Source organism: Sorex fumeus, unplaced genomic scaffold (genome assembly GCF_029834395.1).
Source record: "Sorex fumeus unplaced genomic scaffold, SorFum_2.1 ptg000128l, whole genome shotgun sequence".
NCBI classification, from domain to species: Eukaryota; Metazoa; Chordata; class Mammalia; order Eulipotyphla; family Soricidae; genus Sorex; species Sorex fumeus.
This window is the reverse complement of record NW_026606185.1, coordinates 55147664-55163130: the sequence shown is the minus strand read 5'-3', so window position 1 is coordinate 55163130 and position 15467 is coordinate 55147664. Positions and strand designations below refer to the sequence as shown.

The window sequence follows — 15467 nt, the reverse complement described above, 5'->3', positions numbered from 1 at the left end:
AGGCAAAATGAATAGAATAGTCAATGATTTCATACTTCAGTTGTCCCTGATATCATATTTTAAAAAGCAAAAAACTGTGAACAAATTTAAAGTCAGATTTTTAAATATCCACAGACTAAGACAATGAAAAATCTATTGCTTTGACCTGCCTTTTAAGATTTAAGAAACAACAATCAATTCATTTAGGCTTCACATTTCAATACTTTGCAATTGTACTAAATCCTCCTGGATGTTTTAACAACCATTGCCATTCTAAAGGGAAGCAACAAGATAAGGAAATGTAAATATGACTCATATATAAACCTATTATGTGAGATTATTTTAACTATTGGTATTTGACCTGAAAAGTAGTGGCAAGAATGCCTTCATAAAAATAAGGAGCAGAGAAATCCCAGGTGGGATGCAGAATGGGATGTCCAGAGAACAGTTACCGGAATGGGAGGTGCTTTTGCTCCCCAGCTGGGTTTCTGATTGGCTGTGGCTCGCTGGTGTGAGGTCTTGGCAACTCTGGATTGGGGAGTCCCTTCCTGCAGGGTCGGGGCCTGATGGCTTCTCGATATTTTTCATCTCCATTTCTTCATGATGGATCCAAAGATCAGGGGGCCGGAGGTCCTTCTGGCTCCCCTTCCTCTTGCCGACACTGTGGGTGGCCCGTTTCCTATAGAACAAAAATGGAAGGCAAAGCAAATGTGGGAGTCTCTGTTCAATAGTCCTTTCTCCTTTTTTTGTCAGTCAATTCAAGGTAGAAGCAGGAATGGAAACAAATGCTCCCAGGAGGAAATCTCCAACATCCAGGAATTGGCAGACTTGTCTTGGCTGCCTTTCCTCTCCTCCCCTGGAGCTTTCGCGCATTATAGGGGCCCCGGTGCTGCACCCCTAGTGCCTCGGCTACCTGCCAGCAAGAGTCGTCCTGTAATTCCCCCGTTGCAAACTCAAGCACCAAGTGACAAAGGGTTAGATGGAGCCATATGCCAGTCTACGGAAGTACGCATAAGGTACCTGGCTGCAGCATCTGTTTAGTAGATAAAAGAAGGGGTTGCTTTGAAAGGGCAGATAGAAATAAAAAGGCCAGGAGCTGCGCCAACAGCCAAGATTGGGTCTTAGAAGAAAGTCTATGCCACAGCTGTGCACTTTAATGTGCAATTTGAAAATCTTGCTCTTGGAAGACAAAAGGCAGAATGAGGATATTTGGAAAAAAATAAAACACTCTGCTAAGTGTCCGGATTCAAATGCAGTAAGAGCCTTCCTTTGCAAAGAGAAAAATGCAGCTTGGAAGTATGCTTCAAACGTCTCTTACTGTCCACAATAAGATTTTAGGACGCAAATAGCTTTCTGAGAAGCACAAAAACAATCCCGCAAAAAGATACACACGTACCTTTGCTCATTGCTGTGCTGTTCACAATAGCCAAGGTATGGAAAAAACAAAAGTGCCCAATAACAAACGAGTAGAAAAAAGATGTGATGTATATACACAAAGGAACACTACATAGTTGCATTTAAGAAACAACAAGAATGGAAATGCAAGAGCTCTCTAAGTGAAATCAGTCAGTAGGCAAACAAACACCAGATGTTTTCACTCATCTATGGCATGTAAAGAAACAAAGGCCAGGGACTGACAAAAAAGAGGGAAACAAACCTTTGTGAGATTCCGAGATTCCGTAAGGGGGATGGGGAAGAATGTTAAAAGACTAGAGGGTCTCCAATGGACTGTAGTAAAGGGATGTTAGTAACCTGTGCAGTGGATAATGCAATAATATACATTTTGGAAAGGTGCAAATCATATACTAAGACTTACTGTCTCGCAAATATATGTCACATCAACTTAGGGGAAAAAAGGGATTGGAGACCTAGTACAGAGGTTAAGGCACTTGCTTTGCATGCAGCTGAGCCTGGTTCAGCCCCAAGCACAGTACCATAAGGTATGCATCAAAACTACCCTCTCCTGGCCCAAAGAAATTAAGTAAACTTTTTCAGTGATAGTGTCTTCTTGGGGGTGGGTAGTGAGATTTAAATGTTCTCCCCCATATAAATGTAGCACATTTGTCATTAGCCATTCGTTATTAGTTAGTCAGTAAACTATGGCTTAAAAGCCAAATCTTTCCACTGCTGGTTTTGTAAATAAACTTTTATTGGATTCATGTAAAACTCATTCCTGACTATTAAGGTATGCGAGTAGCTGCAGCAAAGACCATATAGCCTCCGGCGACCTAAAATAGTTACTTTGGCAATTTTCACAAACATTTTCAATGTCTGATCTACAGCTTCATAATTTTGAAAAGTTCCCACTGTAGCTTCTGTTGCTATCAAAGTAATAACGTCTTTTCCAAGGAAAAATAAAGACAGTTGAAAACCTAACTTTTGAGGGGAAACCCTGAGAAAAGATCTTTTTTTCACTTTCTTCACTAGCAATGAATGGCTAATTAAAAAAAAAAAAAGGAAGAAAATAAAAAAGCTGCTTTCATGGTTGTGAAACGGTTCACACTACTCCAGGTGGAAACTGCAATTGTACCAGGCCATGAAGTATAGCTCTATTTTCCCAATTATTGCACAGGAACCTCTGCACATACTAGGCAATTAATGAATGTTTAATGGTGTGATTTGGCACCATTTCCATTAACATCCTTTTTATCTTTCTTTAAACATGTTGACAAGAATAGGTGACAAAGAACCACACACTTAATATCTACCTGGTAGTTCGGTAGACAAATACCTTTCTTCTGCTCTGATATTTTTTTCAACTACTACGTGCAGAGTTCCCAGCAGCAACCTAGACTGACTTCAGACAATGCTTTGTAACAACCCCTAGATCATGTTCTTATGCTGAAGATAATCATTCTCAGTTAACCATTCATTTGCTGCCCTTCACCTGTCTGTGGGGACTAGTGAACAGTCCATATACTAGTCTTGATGTAAGCTTCTCTTTATGCAATTAACTTCTTAGAAGCTTGTAGGAAACTAGTGTGAGGATATTGTTCTTTACTTAAGCTACCCCTTATGCAATTTACTTCTTAGAAGCCTGTAGAAACTAGTGAGAAGCATATATACTGTTCTTTATGTAAGCTTCTCTTTATGCAATTAACTTCTAAGAAGCCTGTAGGAAGCTAGTGCATAGCTCATACACTGCCCTTTATAAAATCTTACATAATTAACTTCATAGAAAAGTTTATGTCATCTTCAGACTTGGAGACTGCATTCTTTTGTCTTTCTAAGACATCAAAATGTTTTAAAAAATTAATTTGTGCTTATATGACTGCGAACAGAAAAATGCTAGGTCCTACACCCAGAATAGGGCAGTTATCTAGCTCATTTGAAATAACCTATGATAAAGAAATTTGTCAAAAGTTTAAGACAACTTTTAAAACTGAAGGTAAAGAATTACACTGATTTTCTCTTGATTTCATTTATTATTCACTTATTCAGTTACTCTCCTCATGACCTCCATCACTGAACATCCACAAAGGGAGTCTATTTTTTAAAGTTCCAAACCGGATTAAAGCAGAAGAGTTTACTATGTTGCGATAAATAACCTCCATCTGGGGAGGTAAAGTACATAAGCAGAATTTGATGGATTTTAATTATGACCAAACTTCTCATCCACCACACTGCCAGTCAAGAACTTAAAGCTCTCCAAACAGACTATATTTCCTTTTTTGTGTGCAGTCTATCAAAAACCAAATGCTTCTGAATCCTATAACGTCTCTTAACAAGAAAGGCCTTTGAAATGCCCCTCTTCCTTGATGCCCAAGCAAGTTAGCAATAAAACTGACATGTGCTCATAACTAAATCGTCAGAAATTTGTGTTAAAAGTTTCAGTAACAGCTGGCACCTTGGCCTTATCTCCATCTGCCGATTCTGATTCTATGAGACAGTGACAGATGCCGACAGAGGTCTGTCTCACCATTGGAATTTTCAAATTTTAGATGCAGAAAGTCTTAGAGCATTGGTTCCTGAGGAATAGCCCTTGGGTCAGTGGCATTACCTGGAACTTGTCAGAATGCGTTCTCCAACCCAAATCTTTGGACTCAGAAACTCAGAGGGGAAGCAAAGCAATCTGCTTTAACCCTCCTCCTGGGAAATCTGATGCGCCAAAAGTTTGACAACCCCTGCCTCAGTGAATTGTTTGGTGTTCCTTATTTTTAAAATTTAAATATAGGTTTTCTATTAAAATATTGAGTATTTCATATGTTTATCTTTCCTTAAGACACATCTGTCCATCAAATCTTTCCCCAAGAAGATCTTCTAATCACTTTTAGGTCAATATAACAGAATATTCAACTACATTCTTTCCTCTCTCTCTGTGTTACTATCCATTGATCTAGCACTTACTATGCTGGCCAGATTATTCCTATGTTTTGATTGGTTTCCTTTTAGCGATACTGGAGAAAAATTTTGTCTCCGCTTTTCAAATGTCATACCTTGTTTATAAGATTTAAAAAAATTATTTATTTGGTGAACATGTACAAAAATAACTATTTAAAGAATTATGCCATATAATAGGGACACAAGGGCTGGAGCGATAGCACAGCAGGTAAGGCATTTGTTTGCCTTGCACGCGGCCGACATGGCCAACCCGGGTTCGATTCCTCCACCCCTCTCGGAGAGCCTGGCAAGCTACCGAGAGTATCTTACCCGCACAGCAAAGCTTGGCAAGCTCCTTGTGACGTATTCTATATGCCAAACAACAAGTCTCACAATTTGTTGTGACGTTATTGGTGCCCAGGCGAGCAAATTGATGCACAACAAGAAGACAGTGCTAGAGTGCTAATAGGGACACAAAGTCCCTATCAAAAGTACCACATTATGTGGTCCTGGGGGTCAGATGGATGCAATGTAGTTCATTGCCTAGTGCAAACCTGGCATTTGGTGTTGGGTTCAGCAATGCTTATGGCCACCTGGACTATACTCCGAGGTACTGAGGGAGCTATGCAGTGTTGGAGATGAAACTCGGGCCTTGGAGGGACAGAGAGATAGTACAGCAGTTAAAGCAATTGCTTGCTTGAAGTTGACCCAGCTTCAATCTCTGTCATCGCATATGGTCCCTTGAGCACCTACAGGAGTGATCCCTGAACACAGAACCAGAAGTAAGTTCCTGAGCATTGCCACACGAGTACCCATTCCCACCCCAAGAAACCTAAACTGTCAAACTCAGGGCATTGTACATGAAGGTGTGTATCTACCACTAAAGGCATCGACCAGGCTCTAATATTTTTAATCAAATTTGACAAGGATGTAAATGGATAAGAACCAATGCTGCTTGAGTATTTATTCAATATTCTTCCCATAGCTTTTCTAAAACACTATTATCTCATGAATTCTTTTGCTACATTGAAGCATATTACAGTATTTTATTAAGTTCATAATCTGCTTAGGCATCCTCTGAAATTCAAGTTAATCACAAAAGGCAGATTAACAGTCCTGTGCTAATTTATCCCAGTGTGATGGAACATGGAGACAGGGGCACTACCCTAGAATTAGGTGAGGGAAAGCTTCAGGAAGGAAAGAGGGCTATTGTACTTAGTGAGTGGAATGATTTCAAGTGAACCAGAAAAATACATTTCCATTATTCCTATTTATACTGCAAAGTGTGAATGTTTCCCCTGGTGCTTCCATACAAATCTTCCTCAAGGGTAATTATGGTCTCTTAATTTTCTATAATGATCATTTCATACAACTGCTATTAAAATAAAAACAAAACTTGTATTAGGAACCCTGGGGAAATGTACTCTAGATACAAATACTTAAAAATAATTAGAATGTTAGAAAATTGATCATTTATAGAAATTACTAATGTCACTGAAGTATAATAAATTTCATTTTAGAGTTGATACATAGGATCCTCAATACTAAAAGTAATTAATTTTCCAAAATTTTAATATATGATATTTAAAAGTTGTGTACATGTCAAATTACATAGGAGATTTATTCAACCTTACAAGCAAATTTTGTAATATATTTATATATTTAAATTTATAATAGTCATGTAAGTGGTTGATCATTTCCATAGCACTGTAGCACTGTTCTCCCATTGTTCATCGATTTGCTGGAGCGGGCACCAGTAATGTCTCCATTGTGAGACTTTTTGTTACTGTTTTTGGCATATCAAATACGCCATGGAGAGCTTGCCAGACTCTGATATGGGGGCAGGATACTCTCAGTAGCTTGCCAGGCTCTCTAAGAGGGACAGAGGAATCGAACCCAGGTCAGCTGTGTGCAAAGCATAAGTATTAGAATTGAGATGTCCACTGTATCTTGGATGTTCAGAGTATTCTCAGTGTTTACTATTTTGTCTTTAATATCTACAGGTTATCAATTATTAATATTCTATATTTTCATCAGGATAATGTTAATATTCATTTTAAAAAGCATAAAAAAGTATATTTTCATAAAATATACTTGGGAGTCACTAACTCACAAATGTAAGCTCTACAAGGAAGTAAAAAAAAAGATTGATAACAAAAAGCACTTCAAAATTTCAAACTTATTTTATTTCATGTTCAAAGTTAAATGCTGCCATATGATTCTAAAATATAATAATATCCTCTGGGGAAATTCTATACCTTAAAAGTAGAGGGGCTGATAAAAAGCATCTGATTCTACATCTGATTTGAGGAAAGTGACAGTCAGATATTAGCACTTCCCTTAGCTTAAAAACCATATATTTAAGAAGGATCAGAAGTAGAACTTGAGTTCTCATGTCTGGTATTTTATGCCTCATTTCTATTATTGTATTATCTTATTATTAGTTATATATGTAAATGTACATAGTCGATAAAGTGCCTAAAATGCATAATTATTTAAATAAAATATTACCAGTAGTACACAAAATCCATTTTATGTAGTTTAAGACCTCCTAATAAGGTACAAAAGAAATTTATATTCTCTAGCACCCGTGACGTATTCCATATGCCAAACACAGTAACAAGTCTCACAATGGAGACGTTACTGGGCCCGATCGTGTAAATTGATGAACAATGGGAGGACAGAGACAGTGACAGTGACAGCACTTCTGGATGAAGAGATAAGAATTCCATGAACATGTCTCTTCCTTCACCTTATTAATGACATTAAATCCCCATTTTCCTGAGAGCCCTATAAAGGACACTGCTTCCATTTCAGATTGGAATTGATTTTGCTTTCATTTGTATTTCTTGTTTTAAAAGGCTCAACAGTGGTGTTATCAGGGTGAGGGTTTCTTAATGGAATTAAGAAAAGCAAAATTAAACCTCAGAAGTAACTGAAAGAGAAAATTTCTTTTCTCTTTTTTTTTCTATTACCATATCTACAGATAGCAGATGAAAGCTAATGAGTCTGTTACTAAATTAAACACATATAAACACATGAAAATATGCTAAGTAAATATTGAGACTTTGGAGTGGGGTGAAACAAACCAACCTGGCAGTAATGTATGATCTGTAATTTCACTTTCATTGGATTTTCAGTCCATTGTGAAATGATTTACTCTGACATTCATTCCCTGATCTGAGTGATGATAGGGTCACACCAGTGGTGTTCAGAGTTTACTCCTTACTCCATGCTCAGGGATCACTTTGGCATGCTAAGGAACAAATCAGGGTCAGCTGCTTGAAAAGTAAGTGCCTGTATTCTGGGCCTCATTCTTTAATCTTAACAAGAAATTAAACTCAGGGTGAGGCTTCAGTATTTCCTAAATAAAACCTTCAAGCTCTTACCAACGTGCTAACTGTGAGATTTAAGACAACGTAAGTATTTCTCAAACCGTCATCAAATCTTACTTTTACACAGACTGTCATATTCTATGTAGGGAAACAAAATTCATATAGAAATACAGCATTCATTGACCAGTACAACCAAAAATATTTTACTCACAATAAAAACAGAAAAAATAAACAATAATGCCCCATTGCAAATAGCTTCATTAACTAAACAGTGAATGCAAACATGATTTCAAAAACTAGAAAGTGATATTAAGGATGAATTTCAGTGTCCTCTCCACTCCCATTATCTGAAACTTCCTCAGCTTGATTTCAGATACATGCTCTGAACTGCCCCAACTCAAATGTATACAACCTCTTGAGAATTCTCTAACAAAAATTTTCTTCTCTTTTTTTTTGTTTTGGGGCAACACCTTGTAGTGCTCAGGGCTTATTCTTGGTTCTGTGTTCAGAGATCATTCTCTGCAGGGCTCATAGGATCAAAATGATTAATACTTTTTAGAGGAACACAGATCTCTACTTTCTTATATGCAATGGCAGAAACACCCATGGATAAATCATGGGAAATCCATTTTCTAGAGAACATCTACCCAGACTTGAAAGGAAAGTCTGATCCAGGGAGCAAAAACTAATTAAACATGCAAAATCGATCTCCAAGTAGGTTTTACTTTTACTCCTGTAAGTATAGTGCTCAGGCCCTTAAGTTTTGGCCTAGAATGGTCAAAAGGCTAGTGTCTTCTCAGGTCACAAGAAAAAAAAAACATTAACATTACGAGAAATCTCAGGAAAAGAACCATTAAATGTATAATTCAAGGGGCTGGAGCAATAGTATAGCAGGTAGGGCATTTGCTTGCACGCAGCTCATCTGGTTCAATCCCTAGCATCCCATATGGTCCTAGAAGTACTGCCATGAGGAATTCCTGAGCACAGAGCCAGAAATAACCCCTGAGCATCTCTGGGTCATGATCACAATCACGATCATCCTGTTGTTCATCAATTGCCTCAAACAGGCACCAGTAACTTCTCCTTCGTTCTAGCCCTGAGATTTTTAAGTGCCATATTCAAGGCTCTTTCAGGGCTAGGAGAATGAGACCCATCATTGTTACTGGTATTTGGCATATTGAGTACACCACGGGGAATTTGCCAGACTCTGCCGTGTGGGCAGGTTACATTTGGTAGCCTGCTAGGTTGTCCAAAAGGAACAAAGGCATGCGGGTCCTGGGACTGAGATCTCCAAACCTGCTCAGATTGGGGCTGAACATCCTCCACCCAGATCCTCCATCTTCCAGTAGGCAGGGGTCACACCCACCAACTGACCCCCGACGCCGTGTAATCCCATCAACGGCCAGGACCCAGAGACTACAAAACCCAGCTCCCATTAAGAGAACAGCGCAGAGTCTCCTGCCCCCGCGCCTGGCTGTCACCAGGGCGCCTTAGAGAGGGGCGGGTTGAATTTCCCTCCCTGCCCTGAACAGAGCTCCAGCAGCCAAAGAACAGCTCCGGGAGCTCCAGAACCAGCCACAGCCATGCTGAGACCATTCTCCACACGCGTGAAGGTACCGGTAGAGGAACAAAGACATATGGGTCCCGGGGCTAAGATTTCCAAGCCTGCTTGGATTGGGGCTGAGCATCCTCCACCCAGATCCTCCATCTTCCAATAGGCAGGGGTCACACCCACCAACTGACCCCCCAGCGCCGTGTAATCCCATCTCTGGGTGTGATCCCAAAAAAAAAGCCAAAAGAAAGAAAGAAAGAAAGAAAGAAAGAAAGAAAGAAAGAAAGAAAGAAAGAAAGAAAGAAAGAAAGATAGATAGATAATTCAAAAGAAAGATTAGCATATCTAGCAACAACTTCTCTCCCCTTGGAACCAACTGTTACCTACTTTCTCTGCTGGGCTGACGAGCGCCGGGTGCAAATCACGGCCACTGCTGCCACCACCAGCACTGTGATGATGCCAATGGTGACCACAAGGATAACAAGCAGGTTGCTGTTCTTCTGAGGAGTGACGCCATGTGGGGGGTGCATCTGGCCAATAGGTGGCTCTGGGGAAACACAGGCAAACGGTTATCAGGCGTAGGGAAAGGTGGCAGTCCCATGTTTATCAAGATCTACAGAGGAGATGAGAGCTCCTACATTTCTGGGAAATCTTGACACTGGAAAAAAGCAATGAAAAATCAGAATGATCTGAATCATTATGCCCAACATAACTGAAAAATATGTCCACTCAAAAACTTGTACAGGAAATAACTTTATAGCAGCATTATATAGGGTAACCCACAGTGGAAAACACCCAAATGTTCTTTACTGGTAAAAAGAGTTTTTAATGTGGCATATTCATAAGTTGGTTATTATTTGGTTATAGAAAAAAATGACATACATGCTATAACATGCATGTACCATGAAAATGATATGCTAAATGAAGGAAGCCAGATACAAAAGTCATATATTACATGGTTCTGCTGAAATGAGATTTTTAGAAGAGGCAAATCTGTAGAGATGAAGTAGATCAGCATTTTTCTGTGGATGAGGGAGAATAAATGTGTACAAGATATTCTTTTTTGGGTACTAAAAATTGATGAAGTTAGTGATGAAGGTGATATAGTCTTCTAAATATACTAAAATTCTTTGCATTGTGCACCTTGAAAGAATAGCTATATGTTAGGTGAATTATATTACAATTAAAAATTTAATTATATTATTAAGTAGAAAATAGGGTGGGAAAAAAGAATGCTTCCTTGCACACACACACACACAAAAATTCCAGTGTGACAACAACTAGAGATTTGAGCTTATGAGAAAATATTATTTATTTGATGGTATGCAAAACAAACTGACAGTAATTATTCAAAATTTATTTCATTCCTTTGAGGCAGCTCTCTATAAAGTTCACTTAATTTTCTACCTGTCAAGGATCTATGAATCCCTCTTAAAATCAGCCACTAATTTTGAAAAATGTCATGAAGTTCCACATATGAATATTTCCTTATGTTGCAACTATACCTCATAGAAGACGATTTTAGATAAAACCAGCAATAAGAAATTTTAGGGATTTTGATTATATATTAAAAATAATAACCAGTAAGGGCTAGGTGTTGGACTGATAGCACAGCAGGTAGGGCGTCTGCCCTGCACGCGGCCAACCCAGATTCAATTCCTCCGCCCCTCTCTGAGAGCCCAGCAAGCTACCGAGAGTACCCCGCCCACACAGCAAAGCCTGGCAAGCTACCTGTGACATTTCCAATATGCCAAAAATAGTAACAAGTCTCATAAATTGTTGTGAGACGTTACTGGTGCCCGCTCGAGCAAATCGATGAACAATGGGAGGACAGTGACAGTGACAGTAAGGGCTAGAGCAATAGTACAGTGGATAGGGCACTTGTCTTGTATAAGACTGACCCGGATTGATTACGTGACATCTTAGGTGGTCCCCTGGAATACTGCCAGGAGTGATGCCTGAGTGCAGAGCTAGGAGTAAGTTCTGAACATCTCTGGGTAGCACTGTAGCACTGTCCTCCTGTTGTTATCAATTTGCTCAAGTAGGCACCAAAAAGGTCTCTATTGTGAGACTTGTTACTGTTTTTGGCATATCGAATACACCACATATCGAATACGAACTTGCCAGGCTCTGCATCTCTGGGTGTGATTACAAAATCAAAATAAATAAATAGGGCTGGGTACAGCGTTTGCCTTGCACGCGGCCTACTTGAGTTCAATTCTCAGCATATCATATGGTCTTCCAAACACTGCCAGGAGTAATTTATGAGTGCATAGCCAGGAGTAACCCCTGAGCATAGCAAAAAAGCCAAAAAAACCCCCAAAATATCAAAATAAACAAATAAATGGATTTTGAAACTGATAGTCATTTAAATTATTATTTAAATCATCAATTAAAATCAATTAGAAATATTTTTCTTTATCATATGTCATTATAAGTCATATGTTTAAAATGTAAATATCAATATTAGTTATAAATTGATTTAGAAGGTGGACTAAAGCTGTGAGTCATATTTTTCTTCGACCTGAGTTTCAATGTTTTTCTTTAATAACCTCCATTAACTTTCTATATCCATGAAAAATACTGGACTGTTTGCAGTCCAGTGCTAGTATCTATAAAACTGAAATAGAAATTATTATTGTTATTACTTCTGTGATCAAAATTATAAAAAATACAAAGTACCTCAGTGTGTGTATGCAGTGATTACTTACAATATTATTTTACTAAGTACTAATATATTGCCCAATTTAATAATATACTATTGCATTTGAATTACTAAAGGTACAGAATTACAAACTACATAATTTAAAAAATAATAGTGCTAGACATAAAAGTTAATTTAGCTGTTTCTTACAAATAAACATAACAGTATTTATGTCGATAGTGAAACACTCTTAACAAATTAACTATAAATCATTGCTTTTTAAAATCAAACTCATTTCATCTTAAATATGTTGATTCATTATTACCAGAAATAAGAAGTATTTCTGACATAATGATATGGGAGAAATCCAACAAAATTCTTTAAAGAGCATATTCCGTTCAAGGATTCTGATTATAAATGAAAGAAATAAGATTCCCTTGAAGTAATTTTTACATTTACTACAAAGGAACAGCAAAAGTAATGAAAGGTCAGAACTTTCTGTATCATAGTTTTACTTGCAATTTAAAAAGTCATTTTACAGTAGTATCTCAATACGCCCTTTCTGAGCTTAATAAATTAGTTGATTGGAATAAATTAACCTTTTATGTGAGAGCTTGCCATAGAGATAGATATCTCATAGACATTTTAAAGCATGTCTTATTTTTTTTTTAACAATTCACCATTTGGACAAAATGGTTGGGTGTAGAAAGCAATACTTCTTATGACCATTTGGAAAACACTGTTGAATAGATTTTTCAAATTTCTATTTTTTCTATCGAGGAAAGTCAGAAATAACGACTGGACCATGCTGAGTGTTAGTGAGATTAATACTGATAGAATTTATCTCAGAAAGATCAGGTGTAGGAGAACTCACTTTATAAATCTTTGATTCTATGCCTTTATGGCTTCCTCATAAAAGTTCCCATCAGCTTAAAATTTAGTATTCAAGACCTGTCATTAATTTTCCAATTTTCTCAATTCTCAGGCTGAATAATCAGAGTAGCTGACATTGTCAGAGCAGTTAAGTAAATCAAGTGTAGTGGTATCCCCAGATACAGTTAATCTTTGTTATTTGTAGAAGTTGTGCTTTATAAAGTCACTAAAAACACTGAAGTTGGTACTACTAAGTATTGCTTAGAGGAAATACATTAGGTTTCTATGAGCCTCTAGTCACACTTCTATCAAGCAATCGATATATAACCTTGTTTATATGTATTTCTGTTTAAGCATGCCTTATTTAATATATAAGGCTGATTCATTAGTATTGAACTCACAGTAAACAGTACTCATGCCTGAGTGAAACTTAATTAACACCCATATTTTTCTGTAAGGCACATCGCAGTCTTTTTCCTTAGGGACACAAGATAGCACTTGAGCACCGCCTTCCAGTGTCTGAAACCACCATCGATGACAAAAAGTAGAAATGTGAAAGATGGGCATTCAGTTTTCTGCAGAAAGGATAGTCACTTACAAATGAGTGGTAAAACAATACACAAAAGCATTATCTTTGCTCTATCTCAGCTGAATTTATGAGCATCCAAAGTCTCAAATGTCTATCTGCATAAGACCATCAACCACCATAAAGGCACCATGGGAATGGATTTGGGAAGTTCCAAATTTATTTTAGTAGGGAGGGTAAATTTTCAAATATGAAACCTGTAAATAATGATCATCAACTGTATATGAGATATGTCAAAAGACTGCTCTAAATAGGAAATACACCAGAGTGAAGACCGGAGTACAGCATTCAGCATATGGTCCCACAAGCTTGCAGAGAATGAACCCTGAGCATAGATAGGGTCAGAAGTACTGGCTCAGCATTGCCATGTGTGACCAACAAAAACTATTAAACTCACAAATCAAATTAATCTAGCCTAGAGTTATGGAAGACAGTAGGATTCTGGAAGGCACAAGCTGACATTTTCCATCATCCAGACTTCATTGAGGAAGAAGACACAGATATCGTGAGGTAAAGGATGCAACACATGGGTCCGAGGAGCAGAACTGGCATCACTAGACATTATGGTTTTATTTAATCTCTTCCATCCTATGTGTTTTTTCTAAATTAAAGAAAAACAAAGTATTCTTCTGTCTCTGTTCCTAGTGTTGGCATAACAAGGGTATCCAATATCTGAGTAATCAAAAGAGAGCTAGATGTTTCTTAAAACTGGAGAGAAGAGTATATACTTTCTCAAATTAGATACACTCTATCAATTTCTTTTTTCATCACTAAAAATTTAATCTTTTTAAAATGAAATTTAAAGAAACATACATATCTCATAATCTGATGGGTCCAAAGCCTTAGTAGTAAATATAAAACAGGTTTGTGAAATAATGTTTTTAATTTTTATGTTCTATAGACTTAACAAAAACATTATGCTTTCTATCACAAACCCTCAACATGGCTTCAATGAACTTATTAATGAGTACTTTAAATACTACGAAGAGAACAATGTCAGGTATAGAACAATCCAAGACTCGGAATCTGATTTTGAGGGGTTTTGGCCTATTGTTTCATTAACAGACCAAATAGTTGTACATCATCAATAGACAGGCAAACAGTGTGAACATAAGGTTAAGAGGCTCACTTCTGAATGGAGAAAGAGAGCCAATAAAAGCTTCTAGTTGGGGGTTGACTTGCTGCTGTACAATCACTCTCTTCTCAGACATTTTTTTAATTAGGTCATTAGAATAGTTGGAGCTCAACATATGTCTCAATAATTTCACAGGTCTTTGAATTTGAACAGGAATTCATGTGGCATTAGAATCTTTCAGAGCATTTCCCCCTGAAATAAAGTCCTATGTGGTCAATCATTTAGAAGATATCTCCCTGATAATCGAGCTCAATGTTCCCTAAAATGAAATATTAATCAGCATTATGGAGGGAAAAGCTTCCTAGGCCAATTAAATTGGAAAACATATTTCTTCCCTCCAATCTCAGAAATTTTTTTATCATGTTAATGTGACCTATGCTTTGCCAGTTGGAGGAAAAGCAGGAAGAGTAGAGAATGTACCCAATTGTTTCTGGAATATTTACAGAGAGGTCCACTTAGGTGCTAGGAATATCATATTTCGATCAACACATGGAGATTTCTGAAGGAACTGATCTGAGTAAAACACAGAGAGTAAAATCTACACTATATCCCTTATATGTGGTATCAAAAGAAGATAAGCTCATAGACCAGAAACTAAAATGGTGGTCAATGGGCCTAAGGAAAAAATGACAGATATTGCTAAAAAGATACAAACAGCCAGTTTAAGATAAATCAATTCTAATAATAAAATGTACCAGGTGATTATAGTTAATGCTACTATATTACATCACTAAAAGTTGCAGAGAGGAGATATCAAATGGTCTCACCACAAATATAAAACATAATTAAGTAACATAACATATTGTTTTTGTGCTGATAAGCATTTCATAACATAAAACTATATCAAATTAAGATATTGGCACATTTAACACTCAATGTATATGCCAATTATATCTCAGTAAAGCCAGAGAGAGTCATGAAAAGATTTAAGCAGACAAAGAGAACCAAAAACTCTGTTAAAGAGTACATACAGTTGTGATGTAGAGCTGGACCTTCTAGAACTAGTTGGACCAAAAATAGAAAACAAATTCTATATATTAAAT

General features: G+C 37.4%; 1 protein-coding gene across 2 annotated transcripts in view; it reads right to left on the bottom strand.

The window, feature by feature from the left end:
• DCC (DCC netrin 1 receptor) overlaps positions 1–15467 on the bottom strand; it is a 1215565-nt gene that overhangs the window by 55184 nt on the left and 1144914 nt on the right. For both annotated transcript variants that reach the window (XM_056138055.1, XM_056138056.1), the window contains 2 exons: positions 9574–9733; positions 432–658 (listed from right to left, as the gene is read on the bottom strand). In XM_056138055.1, the coding sequence (XP_055994030.1) occupies positions 432–658; positions 9574–9733 (387 nt within the window). The remainder of the gene's footprint in view (positions 1–431; positions 659–9573; positions 9734–15467) is intronic.